We start from the raw sequence: 23,611 nt of genomic DNA, 5'->3' as shown, positions 1-23,611 counted from the left end.
TGGCATTGTCATCAGCATACTGCAGTTCTCGTACTGCACACAATGTGGTCTTGGTTCTGGCGCGGAGTCTAGCGAGGTTGAAAGCGCCTCCATCCATGCGGAAGCGTAGGTCGACTGAGGGTGTGTCTGGAGGAGTCTCGTTGAGCATTGCTGCGGTGTATAGCGAGAAACACGTCGGGGCCAGAACACAGCCCTGCTTCAGGCCGCCGTTGATGGGGAATGGGTCTGAAAGAGAGTTCTGGTGGCAGACTCTCCCAACCATTCCGTCATGGAGGGCACGCACCAGCTTGACAAAATCGGGTGGACAGCCATATCTTTTGAGGACAGCCCACATGGCAGGTCGAGGTACTTTGTCGAAGGCCTTTTTCAAATCCCAGAAGATGAACATTATGGGCTGTTGTTGTTCGAGGCTCTTCTCTTGTAGTTGTCGCGCACAGAAGATCATGTCTATGGTCCCGCGGGAAGGTCGAAAGCCGCACTGGGACTCTGGCAGGATGTCTTCTGCGAGAATAAGGAGGCGGTCAAGGAGAATCCGAGCGAAAATCTTACTCGCGATACTTAGTAGTGATATTCCCCGGTAGTTGTTACAATTCTCCCTGTCTCCCTTCTTGAAGATGGTAGTGATGTTTGCATCGCGGAAGTCACTGGGGGGGGGGGTCTTGGTCTCCCATATTTTCAGTATAAGGAGCATCAAACGGTTCCTCAAGCCGGGGCCACCGTGAGTGAGGAGCTCCAACGGGATGTTGTCTGGCCCTGGGGCTTTGCCGGGCTTCATGCGCTGCAGGGCCTTGTTGAAGTCATGGATGGAGGGTGGTAGTGCCATCCAGTGACGGACGGGATGCTGCGGGGTCATTCGCAGGAGATCGTCTGGGGTGTCTGCTTGGTCATTGAGGAGGTTCTCAAAGTGAGACCTCCACCTGGCCAGGATGCCCTCGCTGTCGGTGATGGTCGTGGCCCCATCCGCGTCCTTCAGGCTGCCCACTGATGACCGTGTGGGACCGAATATTTCCTTTGTTGCTGCATAGAATCTGCGCAGGTCACGTTGGTCAGCGAAACTCTGTATTTCTGCAGCTTTTCTTTGCCACCAGATGTTCTGGGCTTCACGGATACCTCTCTGGCAACCAGCTTCAGCCACCTTGTGAGCACATTTGTTAGCTGCTGTTGGTTGGTTTTCCAAAGTCAGGCGTGCTTGTCGTTTGGTTTCAATGAGAAGAGAGATGGTAGCATCATTCTCATCAAACCAATCCTGCCGTTTCTTGGTGGTGTAGCTTAGTGTTTCCTCCGCGGCACGGGCCATGGCGTTTCTGAGGGTGGTCCAGTGGTGCTCAACAGTGGCCTGACCCACAGGGTCTGCGAGGTATTGTTCGCAGGCCTCCTTGTAGTTCTGTGCCACCTGTGGGTTGCGGAGCTTACTACAATCAAAGCGTTTGTGTGGTACGCTGTCAGGTGCCCTTCTGGGTGGTCGTAGGGTCGTCACGGAGAGTCGGGAGATGAGGAGTCTGTGGTCCGTCCAGCAGTCGTCCGCTCCGGGCATGGATCGGGTGATGCGGACGTCTCCTTGATCTCTGGCTCTGGTCAGGACGTAGTCCAGGGTGTGCCAGTGTTTAGACCGTGGGTGTCTCCATGTGGCCTTTTGTCGCTTTGGTAACTGGAAGATGGTGTTGGTTACCACAAGTTGGTGTTCTGCACACAGACCCAGTAGGAGTTGGCCATAGGCGTTGCAATTTCCAATGCCATGGCGGCCGATGGTTCCCTCCCACAGGCGATGGTCTTTGCCTACTCGGGCATTAAAGTCGCCAAGCACAACGAGCTTGTCATTGGCGGGCACTGCCTGGATGGTGCGGTCGAGCTGGGTGTAGAAGGCAGCTTTGTTATCATCGGTTGAGGTCATAGTCGGGGCGTAGACAGAGATCAGGGTGAGATGTCTGTCCCGCGTGATGGGGATGCGGACAGTCATCAGGCGCTCACTGATGGCCTTGGGAGCTAGGTTGTGCTGCTGCACTAGCTGGGAACGGATGGCGAAGCCGACACCGTGGATGCGAGGCTCCTCTAGGGCCTTGCCTTTCCAGAAGATGGTGTAGCCTGTTCCAGCTTCCCTGATGTTGCCCTCTTGGGTAGTCTGGTCTCGCTAAGAGCCGCCACATCAACATTGAAGCGGGCTAGCTCCTTGCAGACGAGGGCTGTACGTCGTTCCGGGCGGTTGGTGTTCGTCACGTCTTGGAGGGTGCGGATGTTCCACGCACCTAAGGTTAATATTTTTTTCTTGTTATTTCGACCGCATTAGTGGGATGTCCGCCAGCCGCGGTGAGCTGACCAGACGGGTTTGCCGTGTCCGATGTTTACCCCACCTTTTCTAGGGGCCTCCCCATGTGGGGTGGGCTGCGGTGTCCTCAATAGGCCAGCCCAGTCACGGGTCCAGCTGCCGAACTCTGGTGTCACGGCACCGTCACTAGAGAGCGACTGAATCTTAGACTCGCCGCCTGAGTGCAGTCGTGGGCTAAGGGCTTCCAGCTATCCAGGCCTGCCCCCTTCACCCACGGTGCTGTCGCCTCAGGACTTGCTGGTGGTGATGATGATGATGATGGTGAGAAAGAGATGAAGAAGGGTGGAGGAAACGACAGAATGCCAGTAGCTGGGTATATTGTTTTGGGTGGTCGTGGCTTTGCAACGGCCACGCACACACACTTGGCCCACATCATTTTCACTGCGGCTCAAGACATCATTATTTTTGGTTTTAATTTTAGTTGTTGTATTTGTTGATTTAATTAATTACCATTAGTTTTTTTTTTTCCTTAACTTTGTCAGCGAATGTCATTTTCTCTGATTTTGTGTCCATCAATGTTTGAAGTGTATCCCCAATTGATTCCATATTCATAGGAAGATTAAGAACTTTCTCAATAAGATCTGTTTTTGGGTGGAATTTGCTGCGTGTGCACTAAGGTCCACAACTTTGTTTTCCAATTCAGTAATTCTCGCCTATTGTTCGCTCAAAGCCTCTTCTCTTATACTCTGTTCTTCCTTCAATTTTGATATATATAACCTCGTTGTTCGGGCTTCATCTACTCAGTGTGGGCATAACCATTGTAGGTTTCTTACTTCATTATCAGTGGTGCATGTCACTATGTACACTCACTTCTTATGATAGAACCTATCCATTTTTTCCCTTCTCCTTTCGTGGTTTCACATATGAGACAGACCATGTTATGGGCAAACATGGTGCACTGTATCTTCCCACTTTGGTCTCTCCATAAGATTAACTAATATCTTTTCAATAATATTTAAAGTGAGAATTAATAGCTAAAACATATCTCAGGACTAGTTCTGAACGGAGCTCCTGTGCAAAACACATCTACACTTAGCCCATGGCTTCCTCTGCAGGATCAACCACTAGGAATAATACTCTTAGTTTCCGTTTAGTGACAGCTGTCTTCATCCCGTCCTGTCAGGGAATGGTGTTTCACTTAGCTAAACACCGAGGGTAATAACAGGGGTTTCTACCCTGAGGACAACCTTCCCTTTCAGGATCTGCCTCGTCTCTGAAGACTTCGGACAACTGGCTAATCCTAAGAGTCTCAAGCTCCTCCAATACATCTCGAGTATAATGCGATCTGAGTACTGGAGTAATCTTAGAAGAGACCCAACTGTCGTATCGAATACGGATATTTATAGACATGGTTATCAGCCTACAGAAACTTCCGCAGGTTCGACAAGACTGCACCAGTCTCCTTCAAATCCTAACCTAATTAGGAATAGCCAGATCACAGGTCCTTCGGCACCAGGTATCTTCCTTCCTTTTGGGTCTCTATGAGATCTGAGTAAGAGAATGTCTTGATAATGAGGTTGCCAGTGAGAATCTCATCCAAGGACTCACTCTGCTCAGTTCTTCTCCAAATTGATTTTTCCCTCCAGATGCATTAAAGAAAGGAAGGGGGGCCTGCTGTATCGCTCAGCCACTAGGCTGTGGTCAGAGTCCAAACGGGCCCGCCTCTATAAACCTCTCAGAGAGTAGGGCAATCTTCCAGCGGGCAAGAGGTACCGCCCCTCTTCTAAGGAACTCAGTTTTGAGCTCCTACCCGTTTCTCGTACAATGCCCGATGTTTGCCTTCAACTTGGGCTAGACCTCAAGGATGGGAAACATAGAGTGCTGCCAAGAGAACTGCCTCTATGTGAAGGAACTCTCCCTTCCATTGTGGAGAGAATAACCGACCACGGCAGCAGAAGTTGATCGTGTCTTTCCCTTCTGCGGAAAACACTTCCTTCTCTTGTTGGTCTCCCTTTCGGAGGATTCTTCCAGCAAAGAGGGGTATTTATCCACTCCCCTGCCGGGGAGGTAGTTCCTCCATCAGCCACTATGCAGCAATTTTCCTGATTGCTGGAAGGATCGTCGACAGCAGCAGCAAACGGTGGCCGCCTTTCCCATCCGCGAGAGAATCTTCTTTCCTTTTCCTCGTTTGTCTCCCCTTAGGGGTCCCTCTAATGGGAATTGATTTCACCTATTCTCCGCCATTGCCCTAGAGAGCAAGCCTTATCATCAGCAGTCCTGCCTCATTAGAAGTCTCGTCTCACCTACTGACGTAGATCCTGAGAGATCATACGGGAATTGGCTTCTTCCATTTTCTGCCCTTGATCTTCGGGAACAGGCCATCATACTCGTTTTGCCAGCAAGACGTCATGCCCAGCAGACCCATCTCATCAGCGATATTTTCCTTGCCCGTCAGACTCTTCATTCCCAGTCAACTCATCCACAACTCCGGACGGAGAACCACCTCACCGACTCTTGACAGTCACATGCCAATATTCCCAAAACAATACCTTTGCTATGACTTCGCGCCAGGAAACTATCCTGCTCCTCCTCTCTCAGGGAGTCTCTCTCACAACAAGTTGCAAATAGAATGTCTGGATACCTGGATAGATCTTTGGCTTCGGGCAATCCAGTCTAAGTGGACTGTTAGTTGGTGTCATTGAAATGTATCCTTCCCCTTGATACCACTATGCCGGCATTAGGGGTGTTACATGGTTACCCTCGGGAGGAAAGCATTTCTGAGTCTCAGCATTGAAAGGCCACCGCTATTCCTTGAGCCTCGCCTTCAGACCGGAAGGAATTAACCTTAACCTCCACGTCGGCATCTCTCCTCATACGGAGTTTCGAGCCTACTGACCCTTAGCTGGAAAGGAGACCTCATTCCAGGATTCCAAGCACCAGAGGTTTCCTGATCTAGATGACAGGTCTCCCGCTTGTGTTGAATTCCTCCAAAAGAGTCGGCGATACTCATGAGACACCCTCGTTTCTAGCAGCTCAGATCTCAGAATTCGAACCCTTCGATCTGGGAATCCTTTGCAGTATAACCAATGATCCAAATTAACAGTTACTATGCCAAAAAGAAACTGGAGGCCTTTCTCAAGAAAACTACGAGACCTCGCCCTGAGTGTCAACACTCTTCATCAGTTAGGGAATGGTCGAGAGGAGGATCACTAAGAACACCATATCTGCTTGGATTCGCAAGGTCATGGACCTCGCACTGAATCCAAATCCTCCTTCAACACGTTGACCAGAGCACTCGATGTCAAGGGAATTGCTACATCCCTGGCGTTAAAACTTATCTACTCTTTGACGCAGGCTCTACAGGCAGCCTTGTAGAAACGTCAAACAACCTTCACTACCCACTACCTGCAAGATGTAACCCACTTGAGACTCGGTACGGTCTCTGTCGATCCTGTGGTGGCTACTCAATAACTGTTTTAACATCTCAAGTTCCTTGATGGAAAAGTAGCAGCAGGTTAAGGGCATTGGTTACCTGTTTTAGTGTAAGTGAATGATTAAGAAGGACTGGCTCTTTCTTATCTTCATCCTTCCATCTCCTGGGGAAATCAGCATCCAGGTTCCTCTGCATAGCTGAACTCAATCACTGCAGGTAAATCATTGTTCCCTTGTGTAATCTTTTTATTGTGTCAGTATTGTTGCTTCCCCATACCCTGGCGAGGTGGTATTGGGTATGTCTTGGTGACCTTGGAGGATTCCTTGACAGTCCCATTGCTAGTATCACTAAGACACAGCTTGTGTAGGTCACAGACCATGCATAGCAAGATTTTAACTATGTACTAACAAACATAGAGGGGAATCACCGGGTCAAATCCTAAAAGCCAGTTTGGCATGGATGTCCACTCTCCTAATGGAGGAGTCAACCCCTGTAAATATCATCAGTGTTTATTCCAGTTATGGAACAATTGACAAATTTGGAAGTAATTTGTATTTTTCCTTATGATATGAACCTGTAGCTATTTATACAAATTTGGCCTGCCAGCCCTGTCCCCCTTGAAGTCCTACCACCAACCTAAGTAAATTACAGTCACAGGTGTGTGAGAAGGGTAGCTACTATCTTCCACCCTCCGCTAACTAGTGGGTAGGTGGTTAACTCTCAGCTTTGCCAAAGGTAATTACCCTATAAATAGTTACAGGTTTGTATTGTTAGGAAAAATACAAATTACTTCTAAATTTGTAATTTTTAGCTGCAAACTATCAACCAATTGCATTGACATCTTGCTTATGTAAGATCATGGTGAAGATGGTCAATGCAAGACATGTGGTACCTGGAAAAGAAGGGTATTTTATCACCTATCCAGTGTGGATTGAGAAAAATGCACCCAACGACTGAGGTGTTGATACGACTGGAACCCTCTATCTGTGAACCCTTTGCTTCCAAACAGGTATATGATACTGCATGGGGATATGGTATACTGAAAACCATTCATGAATTGGGATTGAGAGGAGAGGTACCATTGTTCATTCAATCATTTTTTTTCACATAGGTTTATTTTCAAGTGATAGTGGGGGAAACTGTATCAGAGAGGAAATGCCAGGAAGGAGTTTCCCAGGATAGTGTGCTAAGTGTGACCCTATTTTTACGAGCCATTAATGGGATATCCACCATTATTCACCAAGATATTGTCACAACATTATTTGTAGATGATCTCTCCATAATATTTGCTGGATCTAGAATCTCGACAGTTGAGAGAAAAGTACAACTCTAAATTGATAGAATTATTCAATGGGCAAATATGAATGGATTTAAGTTTTTGACAAGCAAAACTGTTTTTGTATATTTGTCATATCCAGGGAGTACATCCAGACCCGGAGGTATACATCAAAGGTCAATGGATCCAATGTGTATGTGAAGCTAGATTTTTAGGATTAATATTTTATTGCGGGCTTACATGGATTCCTCCCTTGAAAGGTTCAAGAGTAAAATGTCTGCAGACTGAATCTTTTAAAAGTTTTTTTTCTAAACATATTAGCCATGGGTGGGAAATATACTCCTCAGCCACCCCAGGCTGATTGAATATTTCAGATTCTATACACCATAATGGAGCATTTAGAACCACCTATCCCAAGCCTCCATGTCGAGGTTGGAGAATTCCCTTTAGTTCTTTACTGAAAGTCTTCTATTGTTCGGTATTGGTTTATGTTGCAAAAACTTCTTAATTCTATAGGAATATATATGAAAACTTGTATAAATGTACAAAATTATCATTAATCATGGCCAAGTATTGCAAACTTCCAAACTGGCTAAAATGTTGGAGATTGGTTGATTTGGATTCTAAGTACATGAAACCTGAATTCAACAGGAATAAGTATGGGGACTTGTAATCAACTTTCATATCTCTTTGTGGCCTGGAAGACAAGATAAGGAATTCTTGGATGATTGAATATCATGAGAAGCTGTATTAGACTGCAAACCTTGTAAGGCATTGTAGATATTTTGAGCACCCAAAATCTCCTCAACCTTATGGCTTTGGGTTAAAACAATTGATAAACAGTCTTGATATAGCAAGAAATAGTTCTTCCATTTAGGATATATCCAACCCCTCCATGGAAATGACCAGAGATATATTTTCTGTAAATATTTTATTAGTACTAAAAGGAATATGACTGACAGCCAGGTCTCTTTTTAATGGAACATGAGTATTGGGTCATTCATATGAAGAGAATAAGAAGTTTTGGAAAGAAGTGAAGAGAGTGGGGGAAGGTTGGTTTGAGAATTTAAGAGACAGTAAGAGATGAAAGTGGAAGGCTGTTGAAAGGAGATGAAGCAAGGAAAAGGAGAGCAGAATATTTTGAAAAAATAACTATGTTGAGGATGATAAGGAGGCCGATATAATTGCTGCTGTAAGTGTTGAGGTGCCAGTGATGGGAGATGAGAATGAGAGAGATTACAAGAGAGGAAGTGAGGAGAGCACTAGATGAAACAAGAGTAGGAAAAGCACCTGGTATGGATGGTGTGAGAGCTGAGATGTTGAAGGCAGGGGGTGGGACTGTACTTGAACGGTTGTTGAGATTGTTTAATATGTGTTTTTTGTTGTCAATGGTACCAGTAGATTGGGTTTGTGCATGTATTGTACCACCATATAAAGGTAAGGGAGATGTGCATGAGTGTTGTAATTCATGAGATATTAGAGTGATGAGTGTGGTTGGAAAAGTGTATGGTAGAGTACTAATTAATGGGATCAAGCATAAAACAGGATGGAATCTTGGAAGTACAGGGTAGTTTTTGAAGAGGTAGGGATGTATGAATCAGATTTTTACAGTAAGGAAAGAAATATTTAGCAAAAGGCAAGGAGGTGTATGTTTTGTTTATTGATCTGGAGAAAGAGTATGATAGAATTGATAGGGATGCGATGTAGAAGGTGATGAGGTTATATGGAATTGGTGGAAGGATGTTACAAGCAGTAAAGAGTTTCTATAAAGGCAGTAAAGCATGTTTTATGATAGGAAATAAAGTTAGCGAGTGGATTCCATTGAGAGTGGGGCTGAGACAGGGATGTTTGATGTTGCCATGGTTGTTCCATTTGTTTATTGATGGAATGGTGAGAGGTGAATACTCGAGTGCATGGTCGAGGAGTGAAACTGATAAACGAGTGATCATGAGTGGGAGGTAAAGCAGTTGTTGTTTGCGGATGATACTGTACTGGTTGCAAACTCGGAGGAAAACCTTGGATGATTGGTGATAGAGTTTGGAAGAGTATTTGAGAGAAGGAAGTTGAGAGTTAATGTGGGTAAGAGTAAGGCTATGAGAGGCATGAGAAGGGAGGGTAGTGCGGGGTTGAATGTTATGTTGAATGGAGAGTATCTTGAGGAAGTAGATCAGTTTAAGCACTTGTGGTCTGTTGTTGCTACAAATGGTGAAGTGGAAGCAGATGTATGTTAGAGAGTGGATGAGGGATGTAAAGTGTTGGAGGCTGTGAAGGGATTGGTAAAGAATATAGGGTTAGGAATGAATGTAAAGAGAGTCCTGTATGGAAAAGTGATTGTACCAACTGTGATGTATGGATTGGAATTGTGTGGAATGAAAGTTACAAAGAGACAGAAATTGAATGTGTTCAAGATGATGTTTCGAGGAGTATTGCTTGTGTGTCTCGATTAGATAGGGTTAGGAACGAAGTATTGAGGTTGAGAACGGATGTAAGAAAAGAATTAGTAGCTCAAGTGGATATGAATGTGTTGAGATGGTTTGGCCATTTAGAGAGAATGGAGAGTGGCTGTCTACTGAAGAAAGTGATGAATGCAAGAGTTGATGGGAGAAGTACAAGAGGAAGGCCAAGGTTTGGGTGGATGGATGGAATGAAGAAAGCTCTGGGTGACAGGAGGATAGATGTGAGAGAGGCAAAAGAGCGTGCTAGAAAGAAGAATGAATGGCAAACGATTATGATGCATTTCCGGTAGGCCCAGCTGCTTCCTCTGGTCGCCTTGGTGATCGCTGAGGTAGTAGCAGTAGTGGCGAAATTCAGCACATGAAACTTCATTGTGGTGGGTAACGGAGGAGGGTGGCCCTTGGCTCCCTAGAAATACCAACCAAACTCGGCTGAATCCATCATCAGTCTGGGAGGAGCGAAGAGAGGAAAATTCCAAATTTTGTTGCTTTTTTATGTTGGTTATCCTGCAAAATTGGGGAAATGGCCTTGGTAAATAGATAGGTGTTGCAGAACATAGGGAATTGATTTTTTTATATACTGATGGCTCCAAATCTGATGCTGAGGTTGGGTTTGGAGTATATAGTAAAGTTTTTAATTGTAGAGGTGCACTTCCTCTAGTGTAAAGGTCGGAACTTAAGCAAAAGGCTACTGGTATAAAATCTCTAAAAGGGAGCATAAAAGAAGTTTGGTTTAAATGTTACACAAAAGCTACTCAACTGATTTTGACCAAACTTGGAAATAATGACTCTATAACATTTTGGATAAAGTATATCAAAGTACAAGTACACAGCAGTACTTTGAAATTAATCTATGATATTTTTACACAGCATTAAGAGTTTGTGTTATAATAATTGGCAACAGCATTGGGAGAGTCTAGATGGAAAAAAGATGAGAGTAGTAGGAGTCTTCTCTTTATCGTCTCCTACTCGTCGTCTCCGCATTGTTTATACAAGTTTAACACATGAGTTTCAGATGACTAGAGAACACCAGACATATTGCTATGATTGTTTGGTGCCCTTGACAGTGAGGCATTTGTTGATAGAATGCCCCACTTTTAGCACCTTAAGAAATGAATATCTGTCGGAGGCTCAAAGTGAGGATGGCAGGTTCATTCTTGCCAAGGTTCTTTAACATGATGTATCGTACAATGCTAGCAGTACTTTTACATTTACTTCAGGAGCAGGTCTTCTGAAAGCTATTTAACTTCTATAAGGATATTTTTTCTTTTATTCTTTTAAATAGAATTTCCTTTTATTCCTTAATTATAACATATGATATGGGTGTCAATGACCTTAGATGTCTACCCCGCTCTTCTCCCGCTAATTAGGGTTGGGTAGTTACACTCTGACAAAAAGACTATCGGCTGGTTTCAGCTTCGCCAAAATAAATACTCCATAGTAAAGAGCTCCAGTTTTGTATTGCTAGAAAAAATACAAATTTCCATATTTGTTTTGTTTTGACAGCAAATTTACTTTTGAGAAACACATTAGATCTGTGTCTTCTTCAATTGGACAAAAAAAATTTGCTTATTGAGAAAGTCTTTCAAAATTTTTGGTGATGAATCTATTCTGAAGAAGTGTTTTAATTCTTTCATTTTACCTTGTTTCGAGTATTGTTCACCTGTCTGGTCTTCAGCTGCTGATTTTTATCTAAATTTGATGGACAGGAACTTACGGTCTATTAAATATCTTATTCCTGATCTAGATGTTAATTCCTTCACCATCGTTCAATTAGTTTGTTATATATGATCCATAAGATTTTTTATTATTCTGACAATTCTTTACATTCAGATCTTCCTGGATAGTAGCACCTAGTTCGTATTACTAGGTATGCAGTTGATTGTAATAGTCAGGCCTACTCCATAATAAAGCTCAATACCACACAGTATTCTAGAAGCTTTATTCCAGCTTTGTGAAGAATCGTCTTAATTGAGTAATTAAATTGGTAGAACTTCAAAAGTTCAAAGTTGCAGCAAATGTTTTTATGTTTAATAGGCTGACATAAGCCTCTTTTTATGCATATATATGAAAGATCTTTTTTAATGTTCTTACTATTCTTAAAATATTTAAATTTTTTAATGTTACTGTTCTTAAAATATTTTATTTTAATTTTTCATTACTTTTTATATAGTTTATTTATTTCCTTATTTCCTTTCTTCACTGTGCTGTTTTTTATCCTGTTGGAGCCCTTGGGGTTATAGCATCCTGCTTTTCCAACTAGGGTTGTAGCTTAGCTAGTATTAATAATTATAATCATAATAATATTAATAATAATAATGATAATAATAGTACTAATCCACTGCAATGGCTCCAACTAGTTTACTCAGTTTCCCTGGTCTTCCTGGGGTTAAGGACCATTCGTAAGGACACCCTTGATGTCTAGGCAGCTGAAATGATGTATGGTGACCCGTTGGTCGTCCGTGCTGAATGTTTTCTGCCTGCAATTTCCTCTGACAATTGCCAGTGCCTACTACTTCACGTTGTTGGAAAATTTACACCTTTGCTGCCAGATATATGAGCCCCCAGTGAAGCAACACATACCGAAAGATTTAAACACTGAAATACATGTCTTAATGAGCACCGACACAAGCCACCCACTGCCAAAGGGCCATTTCCTCATCCCTTGCAAAAAACTTTTTATAATTAACATTCATGGCAAAGAAGACTGGATCATCATTTATTTTCTATATTGAGAAGCATATAAGGTCTGTGTCTTCTTGAATTGCACAAAAAATAGGCTTATTGAGAAAGTCCTTCAAGATTTTCGGTGATCAATCTATTCTGAAGAAGTGTTTTAATTCTTTCATTCTACCTTGTTTTGAGTATTGTTCTCCTGTCTGGTCTTCAGCTGCTGATTCTCATCTTAATTTGTTGGACAGAAACTTACGGTCTATTAAATTTCTTATTCCTGATCTAGATATTAATCTCTGGCACCGTCATTCAATTAGTTCATTATGCAAGTTGCATAAGATTTTTCATAACTCTGACCATCCTTTACATTCAGATCTTCCTGGACAATTCTATCCTGTTCATAATACTAGGCAGGCAGTTAATTCTAATAGCCAGGCCTTCTCCATCACGAGCCTCAATACTACGCAGTACTCTAGAAGTTTTATCCCAGCTGTTACCAAGTTGTGGAATGATCTTCCTAATCGGGTGGTTGAATCAGTAGAACTTCAAAAGTTCAAAGTTGGAGCAAATGCTTTTTTGTTGACCAGGCGGACATGAGTCTTTATAGTTTATTTATGACATATTTGTTTTTGATGTTGTTAATAGTTTATATATGACATGTCTGTTTTGACGTTGTTACTTATTGTAGAATGATTTATTGTTAATTTGTTCTCTTCATTTATTTATTTCCTTATTTCCTTTTCTCACTGGGTTATTTTTCCCTGTTGGAGCCCCTGGGCTTGTAGCATCTTCCTTTCCCACTAGGGTTGTAGCTTGGATAGTAATAATAATAATAATAATATATGACCCAGGGCCTATCACTTTCTCTTATTAAAACAGATATGGGGCAATAGTGGCCTCTGCTTGCTTCTTCACAGATCAGGACTGGAACACTTCTAGGGAAGTTACAGATCCTTCCAGATTTGGTTTCAAGGTGACTAACAATTATGTAATCGGTGAGTCTCCCGAATTAAAGAACTCAGGTTTTTATAGATAGGAAAAATACAAATTACTTGGTTATTTTATTTCAGAAACTCCAACATTTTAATTTTGCCCTACTCCCATGATAGGTGTTCTCTGTTATTTCAGACTTTTCATACCAAAGGAAATAATCATCCACTTCCTGTGACAAGATTGTGTAAACTACTGAAGATATCTGTAAAAGATACAGGACTGGGAAAAAGGAAGAAGAAAAGATACAGGATTGGGAAAAAGGAAGAGGATGTCATCCAGTGGTAAGGAGAGGATGAAAAACTCTGAATCATTAGAATTTCCAATAAAAAGCGAAATGGAAGAATCCTTTTCACACACTGCAGGGAATTTGGAAGATAATGATGTGGTTGAAATTGCCGGGCTATTTGAAGATGACTCTCTTTTCATGGATCCAGACATGGAATTCAAAGCAGAGCCAGAATTCAAAGCAGAGCCAGAAATAGAATTCAAAGTAGAGTCAGAAATAGAATTCAAAACAGAGCAAGAGACAGAATTCAGAGTAGAGCTAGAAATATTTGAGTCAAGTGAAAGTGACATGAAATATCCTTTGCACTCTGATGCATCAGTGAGTGAGGAGGATTTACAAATCAGCAAAAGGGAAGTCGATGAAGAGGAGGAGGAGATTGTAAAGACAGGTGTGAAAGAGGATTGTGTTATACAGTTGGGATCCAGTAAGAAAGAGGACAAAGGAAAGGGAAGAGGAAGAGGGAAAGAATGTTTGCAGAATAAGGAGGAGGATATTGAAAATAGTGGCTCTGAAAAACCTCTTTGTAAAAAAAGTGATTCTAAATCTCACACTGATGTTGGTATGATATTGGGTGGGGATTATGAAGAAAAACAATTTATTGAAGTACTTAACCCTGGATAGGTACGGTCCTCGGACACCCCTTTAAGGGTATACTCGGACGCGAACGACCCCGACGCCAAAAAAAATTCTTGAAAAATCAGTTTTTGCAGTAACCTCCTTTTTTCTTTTGCAAAAAAAAACTTCAATGAATGCTTAAAACAACTGTAAAGATAAATACTACTCATCTGCAGAAAAACTATTTATTATAAATATTTTAAAAAATTAAGTAGAAAAAAAAAAGACCTGACATAAAAATTCATAAAAAAAAAGTTTATACATATATACACAAATCCTTTTAGGAATTGATTCTTGAATGTTTAGGACACATCTTGATGTATTTTGGATGAAGTCAGACCCATGGAGGTGAAGATCTGAAATGAGAAAAAAAGGGTAACTTTTTTTGGCCAAAAAAAATTGTCCAAATTTCATGAATTTTTTTGGGTACCCAAATGAAATAGGAAGTGGCTAATTTTTTTAGGGAATAAACATATGTTATCCTAAAATAGAAATATGTAAAAAAATCTTCATTATTTTGTAAATTACATTTATATCAGGGGCCATATCTAAAGGTAATTTTTTGAGTACTTGGAAATTTCGTAAAAAAATACATATATTTAATATATAATATGATATTTATGCAGGTAAAAATATACCAAAATATCACAAATTCTATAGGGAACAAGAATATATATAGATAGGGCAGCTTACGCTTCGGATATGTCCACAAAATATCCGCCAACCACACTGACTCAGACTCCCTAATCTGCCACTTGAAATGTAGGAAGGGTATGTCAATTTCAAGGTGTTATTTACTAATCTAATTATTATTGGATATGCATAAAAATTGTATGGTGGGTTGCTGGATAATTGTCGATTATTTTACGACTATAAAATTAAAATTCTGACCCAAAAAATTTTTTTTGAAGGGAAATAAAATCGAAAAAAAAATGTAAAACAATATTTTAGCTAAAAAAATTTGATGATATTCAATCAAAAAAAAAGTAAACAAAATTTTCCGACAAATAAACATCTAGAGGAATCATTACTCTGTGATAGTTCCTTAGTACGTAGTAATTTTGAAAGAATTGGGAAAAAACGAAAAAATGGCAATCACCGGAAAATCGAACACATACCTATATATACGCCATATCTGGCTAAAAAAAAGATAGGCATGGGTAGCCAGATCATCTAGAAACACTTTCCAACACTATAAAAATATAAGTTTTGCGACACTACTTGCCAATTCCTTACGGTAACATGACTAAGCAAAAAAATGCAAAACAAATAAAAAGGGGCACTCGTGGAAAAATGGCCATTCTAATATACGGCATTTCAGAAAAAAAAAATTTCAGCCACGTGCTAGGCAAACCATCAAGGCATATTTTCCGACAAATAAACATATAAATGAAATATTACTCTGTGATAGTTCCTTAGTACGTAGTAATTTTGAAAGAAATGGGAAAAAACGAAAAAATGGCAATCACAGGAAAATCGAACACATACTTATATATACCCCATATCTGGCTAAAAAAAAAATAGGCATGGGTAGCCAGATCATCTAGAAACACTTTCCAACACTATAAAAATATAAGTTTTGCGACACTACTTGCCAATTCCTTACGGTAACATGACTAAGCAAAAAAATGCAAAACAAATAAAAAGGGGCACTTGCGGAAAAATGCCCAACATTCTAATATACGGCATCTCAGATAAAAAAAAAAGACATGCACGTGTTAGCCCAACCATCAAGGCACACTTTCTAACACATAAACATGAAAAAAAAATCAATAATATACGGCAATTCCTTACTACGTAGTAAATTTTTACAAATATTGAAAAAAAAACAGAAATTGGCAACCGCAGTTAAATACCCAATATACCAATAACTACGTCGTATCTGACAAAAACAAAATCACGCATGGGTAGCCAGATCATCTAGACACACTTTCCAACATTAAAAAAGCAAAAGTTTTACGACACTATTTCGCAATATCTTACGGAAAAATGACTTGGCAAAAAAATGAAAAAAAATTAAAAAGGGACACTCGCTGTAAAATGCCCGACATTCTAATATACGACATCTCAGATAAAAAAAAAGATATGCACGTGTTAGCCCAACCATCAAGGCACACTTTCTAACACATAAACATGAAAAAAAATGAATAATATACGGCAATTCCTTACTACGTAGTAATTTTTACAAATATTGAAAAAAATACAGAAATTGGTAACCGCAGTTAAATACCCAATATACCAATAACTACGTCGTATCTGACAAAAACAAAGTCATGCATGGGTAGCCAGATCATCTAGACACACTTTCCAACACTAAACAAGCAAAAGTTTTACGACACTATTTGGCAATATCTTACGGAAAAATGACTTGGCAAAAAAATGAAAAAAAATGAAAAAGGGGCACTCGCGGTAAAATGGTCCTCGTGGTGATGAACGACATTTTAACTAAAAAAAAAAACATGCACATGGTAGCCAAACAATCCACCAAGACTTTCCACAACTGATAACCTATACAAGTTGCACCATTCTACGACAATTTCATAATACGTAATAACTTTGATAATTATGCAAACTACCTCAGAAGGGTAAACTCGGACGCGAACGACCCCGACGCGTCTCAGAAATCGGGGAAGGAGTACAGCTACAGAAATGCACATCTGGACACTACTAGAGCGTGTAGGGGAGACACCTCCTGCAGGTCGATCACCCACAAATTCAGTCACAGGGGTGAGTCACGTGTGAAAAACCTGTTTTTTTTTGACGCTCGGGGTCGCAAACGACCCACCGTACCTATCCAGGGTTAAACCGTCCAACACTCACAAGCTAATTCCCACTGGAGGCCATTTCAGATGCAAAGAATGTGGCAAAAAATTTTCTAACGAAATTGGTCTTAGAGCACATTATGGGACTCACACTAGAAGGAGGTCATTCAAGTGTAGTGAATGTGGCAAAGGGTTTTTTTGGAAAAATAATCTCAAAATACATTTAAGAACTCACAATGGGGAGAAGCCATTTAAGTGCAGTGTCTGTGACAAAGCATTTTTTCAGAGAAGTCATCTTACAATGCATCATAGAATTCATACCGGGGAGAAGCCGTTTAAATGCAGCTTCTGTGGCAAAGCATTTTCTCGGAAAGACAACCTTACAGAGCATCATAAAATTCATACTGGGGAGAAGCCTTTTAAATGCAGTTTCTGTGACAAAGCATTTTCTCTGAGACATTATCTCAGAGAGCATCATAGAATTCATACTGGAGAAAAACCATTTAAATGCAGTTTCTGTGACAAAGCATTTTCTCTGAGACGTTATCTCAGACAGCATCATAGAATTCATACCGGGGGAAAGCCATTTAAATGCAGTTTCTGTAACAAAGCATTTTCTCGGAGAGTTCATCTCACACAGCATCATAAAATTCACTCTGGGGAGACACCATTTAAATGCAACTTCTGTGACAAAGCATTTTCTCTGAAAAACAGTCTTAGAGCATCTTAGAATTCATACTGGGGAGAAGCCATTTAAATGCAGTTTCTGTGACAAAACATTTATTCAGATAGGTCATCTCACACAGCATCATAAAATTCACTCTGGGGAGAGGCCATTTAAATGCAGCTTCTGTGACAAAGCATTTTCTCGGAAAAACAGTCTTGCAGAGCATCTTAGAATTCATACTGGGGAGAAGCCATTTAAATGCAGTTTCTGTGACAAAGCATTTTCTCGGAGACATCATCTCAGAATGCATCATAGAGTCCATACTGGGGAGAAGCCATTTAAGTGCAGTTTCTGTAACAAAGCCTTTTCTCAGAGTTCTCATCTTACACAGCATCATAGAATTCATACTAGGGAGAAGCCATTTAAATGCAGTTTCTGTGATAAAACATTTTCTCAGAAACGCAGTCTTACAGATCATCGTTGCATTCATACTAGTGAGAAGCCATTTGAAAGCAATTTCTGTAATAAGGCTTTTAACTAGAAATCACATGTGAAAAATCATATGAAGATTTGTGCCCTAGGAAATTTTTAAGGAATTGGGGAAGTCGGGTTCTTTTACAAAGCTATTAAATTACCATACCTGCTAGACTCTAGTTGTACTCTCTTTTGTTAGTTTAATCACCTGGAATTGAGTCAGTTCCTTTGCAAATGATTCTTTGTGGGATGTTTAAAAACAAGTTGAATGGAATTTTGATCAAGCAAGTAAAACATGTTTGACTGAATGAGATCTTCCATGGTTCCTTGGCAATGTTCAGTTGCTTGTGATGTTGTCATCTCTTGTTAACTAGTTTTGCACCTCCTTGTTATACAGTATACAACAAAACTGGGATACCTGAATTCAGTGATTATCGTTTGAAAGTCACTAACTGGCAGCTCGACATTCTTCACATTTCTAATGAGACTAGGTTCTGGGGACAATGCATTTTGAAATTTCACTCAGGGGAAGATACAGTTCATTAAGCAAGATTTTTGAGAAATTATGCTAATTTTTTATCAAAATATCCTCTAGATCATTATGGAAAATTTAATCCAATAATCTTTAATTATGATAGCCACCATAGTTATGTATCTAATACTGTATAAAGAATGCATCGGAGATGTAGTTGTGGGTGAGGTCTAACCGGACATCAACTGGCAGCCTCACAGTGGCACTCTCACAAGCAAGTCATCTGTCAAATATGGTTAGAGCTACCCAACAGATATAGGATAACTGTAACTCTAGTTAAGCTTGTTTCACTACATTCTCTATAAAATATTGATATAGCCAATATTCTTAACATCAACAAAACAACTGTTAATAGAAGGGTTAATGATGCAGTGAAGGAGAAAAATTGAAAAACCATCCTAGGAGGTGAAAGACCTCACTGATTCACAACAGCAGAAGAAGCTGAAGAGTTATAAAACCAATAGCATAGGTCTAGACTCCAGAGCCATCGTATCATCATCATCACCATTGTTATTATTATTATTATTATTAATATTTTTATTTTTATATTAATTTGAGATACGTTGTTATTGTATTTCTATAAAATCTGCACATAACACATGTGACTGATCATGTCTGACCTGATTATAATTTTATGTTTGTAAAGTAAAAGTAGAATACTAGAATTAATTGTATTTCTAATAGTGAAAATAACTCACCACCTCGCTTATTTATTTATTCATTTATTTATTTTTCCTCAAAGTGAAGAAACCCATTGGGAGACTGGAATTATGTAAGTAGCATTGACTTATAGTCTAAGCTATGACATTATCGTCTAAGCTATGACATGTAATAATATATTGCAAGTTTTGAAATCACGATCCTAACTAACGTTTGTTTCATACACAAAATGAGATAAGCAAATAATAATTAATAACTTAGAAATCATACCCCAAATGCATAAATTCTTATCATTATAGACTATAGGAAGCTGCTTAAACTTTTCTCGATCTAGACCCCCTCTTTCCCAATTTGAATCCTTCTTTGTTCCGTAACTGGAATACAAACCACGCTATTTAACCCTGGATAGGTACGGTCCTCGGACACCCCTTTAAGGGTATACTCGGACGCGAACGACCCCGACGCCAAAAAAAATTCTTGAAAAATCAGTTTTTGCAGTAACCTCCTTTTTTCTTTTGCCAAAAAAAACTTCAATGAATGCTTAAAACAACTGTATAGATAAATACTACTCATCTGCAGAAAAACTATTTATTATAAATATTTTAAAAAATTAAGTAGAAAAAAAAAAGACCTGACATAAAAATTCATAAAAAAAAAGTTTATACATATATACACAAATCCTTTTAGGAATTGATTCTTGAATGTTTAGGACACATCTTGATGTATTTTGGATGAAGTCAGACCCATGGAGGTGAAGATCTGAAATGAGAAAAAAAGGGTAACTTTTTTTGGCCAAAAAAATTTGTCCAAATTTCATGAATTTTTTTGGGTACCCAAATGAAATAGGAAGTGGCTAATTTTTTTAGGGAATAAACATATGTTATCCTAAAATAGAAATATGTAAAAAAATCTTCATTATTTTGTAAATTACATTTATATCAGGGGCCATATCTAAAGGTAATTTTTTGAGTACTTAGAAATTCCGTAAAAAAATACATATATTTAATATATAATATGATATTTATGCAGGTAAAAATATACCAAAATATCACAAATTCTATAGGGAACAAGAATATATATAGATAGGGCAGCTTACGCTTCGGATATGTCCACAAAATGGCCGCCAACCACACTGACTCAGACTCCCTAATCTGCCACTTGAAATGTAGGAAGGGTATGTCAATTTCAAGGTGTTATTTACTAATCTAATTATTATTGGATATGCATAAAAATTGTATGGTGGGTTGCTGGATAATTGTCGATTATTTTACGAATATAAAATTAAAATTCTGACCCGAAAAAATTTTTTTGAAGGGAAATAAAATCGAAAAAAAAAATGTAAAACAATATTTTAGCTAAAAAAATTTGATGATATTCAATCAAAAAAAAAGTAAACAAAATTTTCCGACAAATAAACATCTAGAGGAATCATTACTCTGTGATAGTTCCTTAGTACGTAGTAATTTTGAAAGAATTGGGAAAAAACGAAAAAATGGCAATCACAGGAAAATCGAACACATACCTATATATACGCCATATCTGGCTAAAAAAAGAAGATAGGCATGGGTAGCCAGATCATCTAGAAACACTTTCCAACACTATAAAATTATAAGTTTTGCGACACTACTTGCCAATTCCTTACGGTAACATGACTAAGCAAAAAAATGCAAAACAAATAAAAAGGGGCACTCGTGGAAAAATTGCCATTCTAATATACGGCATTTCAGAAAAAAAAAAATTTCAGCCACGTGCTAGGCAAACCATCAAGGCATATTTTCCGACAAATAAACATATAAATGAAATATTACTCTGTGATAGTTCCTTAGTACGTAGTAATTTTGAAAGAAATGGGAAAAAACGAAAAAATGGCAATCACAGGAAAATCGAACACATACTTATATATACGCCATATCTGGCTAAAAAAAAAATAGGCATGGGTAGCCAGATCATCTAAAAACACTTTCCAACACTATAAAAATATAAGTTTTGCGACACTACTTGCCAATTCCTTACGGTAACATGACTAAGCAAAAAAATGCAAAACAAATAATAAGGGGCACTCGCGGAAAAATGCCCAACATTCTAATATACGGCATCTCAGATAAAAAAAAAGACATGCACGTGTTAGCCCAACCATCAAGGCACACATTCTAACACATAAACATGAAAAAAAAATCAATAATATACGGCAATTCCTTACTACGTAGTAATTTTTTACAAATATTGAAAAAAAACAGAAATTGGCAACCGCAGTTAAATACCCAATATACCAATAACTACGTCGTATCTGACAAAAACAAAATCACGCATGGGTAGCCAGATCATCTAGACACACTTTCCAACACTAAAAAAGCAAAAGTTTTACGACACTATTTCGCAATATCTTACGGAAAAATGACTTGGCAAAAAAATGAAAAAAAAGGAAAAAGGGACACTCGCGGTAAAATGCCCGACATTCTAATATACGACATCTCAGATAAAAAAAAAGACATGCACGTGTTAGCCCAACCATCAAGGCACACTTTCTAACACATAAACATGAAAAAAAAATGAATAATATACGGCAATTCCTTACTACGTAGTAATTTTTACAAATATTGAAAAAAAACAGAAATTGGTAACCGCAGTTAAATACCCAATATACCAATAACTACGTCGTATCTGACAAAAACAAAGTCATGCATGGGTAGCCAGATCATCTAGACACACTTTCCAACACTAAACAAGCAAAAGTTTTACGACACTATTTGGCAATATCTTACGGAAAAATGACTTGGCAAAAAAATGAAAAAAAAATGAAAAAGGGGCACTCGCGGTAAAATGGTCCTCGTGGTGATGAACGACATTTTAACTAAAAAAAAAAACATGCACATGGTAGCCAAACAATCCACCAAGACTTTCCACAACTGATAACCTATACAAGTTGCACCATTCTACGACAATTTCATAATACGTAATAACTTTGATAATTATGCAAACTACCCTAGAAGGGTAAACTCGGACGCGAACGACCCCGACGCGTCTCAGAAATCGGGGAAGGAGTACAGCTACAGCAATGCACATCTGGACACTACTAGAGCGTGTAGGGGAGACACCTCCTGCAGGTCGATCACCCACAAATTCAGTCACGGGGGTGAGTCACGTGAGAAAAACCTGTTTTTTTTTTACGCTCGGGGTCGCAAACGACCCACCGTACCTATCCAGGGTTAATAGGGGAATTACTTTCAGCGTAGCTGAAATGACGAGCCAATAATTCATAACGAGGGTTAACTACCCACACCGCTAGTTAGCGGGGGGTAGGGAGGGTAGTTTGCTACCGCTCCCCCTCACACACCTCTGATTGAGCTCACTTTGCTTTCGGCTCGGATGGTTAATGGTCGTTGCTGCTCTTCATCCTCGCCGACTTATGGCCGCCATTAACACTTTTTTCTCTTTTTCTCTTAGAGTGTGTGTGAAGTTAACGTCTGCGACCATGCACACCTGGCCTGGACTCTCCTGCCGTCGTTATTGAACATATATGTCGGCGGTTGAGACTGATCCTCACGTCCTTTGTCCTACTTGCAGAGGTTAACAGTTTGATAGTGTCAACAAGTGTAGGGAGTGGTCTTCCTCCCAGTGGGAGAGGTTTTCACGATGGCGGAAGAAGAAGTACAAGCGGGATATTTCTCCTTCAAAAGTTCCTTTGAAGGGAGAAAAACCCAAGGCCTCTTCTTCCGTCTCTCCTACTCGGTCTCTTACGAGAGACCGTCGAGTAGTAGCGTAGACCAAGTTATTTCCAACCAACCCAGGATCTCGAGAGATGAGGTTGCTTCCCCTGGCGAAGCAACACCACCTCCCCCCCCCCCCCCCCCCGCACGTGAGGCCTTGTCAATAACTCAAATTTTTAATATGTGGTCCTCCTTGGGGCTCACGGCTTCGCCCTCCAAGGAGGCCCTGCTACAGTTCATCCGCATGGGTGCTTCTGTTAAGCAATCGTCGTTGCAGTCAGAGGTAGATCCCCTGACTCTTGTCGACGTTGTTGTGTCAGAGGTGTCTCATACGGCATCATCCATCTCCCCTGCCACTCCAATCTCTACAGCTGTAGCTGCTGACTTAGTTTCCCCTGTTCCTGACCATCCTTCGATGGGGAAACCAAGTTCATCATCGGTGATTTTAGGTAAATTTCTCGAATGCAATTTCTCGAAAGTCAAATTCTCAAAGTTAATTGCTCGAAAAAAAATTTCTTGAACTATCATTTTCTCGAATCCCATATTTCTTGAAAACTAATATCTATTTTGTCGAGAAAATTGGATGGAAAAATTTTCATGTATTTCAAGGAAAAATATATCCTTTTGGGTTGACAAACACAAATGTTAGAAATTTATTGTAAATGAAGGAATGAAAAATTACAAAAATTATAATTTTATTGTATGTATAAAAATATCATCATTCAGAATGAAATACAGTATTAAAATTTAATCAGTCAAAATGAAATGATGTGGTGCTACACTTTGTAGATATTCTTCATCAGGCCTCTCTTCGTCA

The 23,611-nt window shown here is 39.8% G+C and overlaps 1 protein-coding gene and 1 pseudogene across 1 annotated transcript in view; both read left to right on the top strand.

Annotated features, from left to right (window-relative positions):
- The window catches only part of LOC137618895 (uncharacterized), a 70,732-nt gene extending 56,734 nt beyond the window's left edge, over positions 1 to 13,998 (top strand). The window contains exon 2 of the mRNA XM_068349096.1: positions 13,227 to 13,998. Within this exon, the coding sequence (XP_068205197.1) occupies positions 13,360 to 13,998 (639 nt within the window). The 5' untranslated portion in view covers positions 13,227 to 13,359. The remainder of the gene's footprint in view (positions 1 to 13,226) is intronic.
- A 2,790-nt stretch (positions 13,999 to 16,788) lies between these two features.
- LOC137618894 (zinc finger protein 83-like) lies at positions 16,789 to 18,311 on the top strand (annotated as a pseudogene).
- The last annotated feature ends 5,300 nt before the right edge of the window (positions 18,312 to 23,611 follow it).

This window comes from Palaemon carinicauda, chromosome 25 (assembly GCF_036898095.1).
Source record: "Palaemon carinicauda isolate YSFRI2023 chromosome 25, ASM3689809v2, whole genome shotgun sequence".
In the NCBI taxonomy this organism is placed as follows: domain Eukaryota; kingdom Metazoa; phylum Arthropoda; class Malacostraca; order Decapoda; family Palaemonidae; genus Palaemon; species Palaemon carinicauda.
This window is presented reverse-complemented; position numbering and strand designations above follow the sequence as displayed.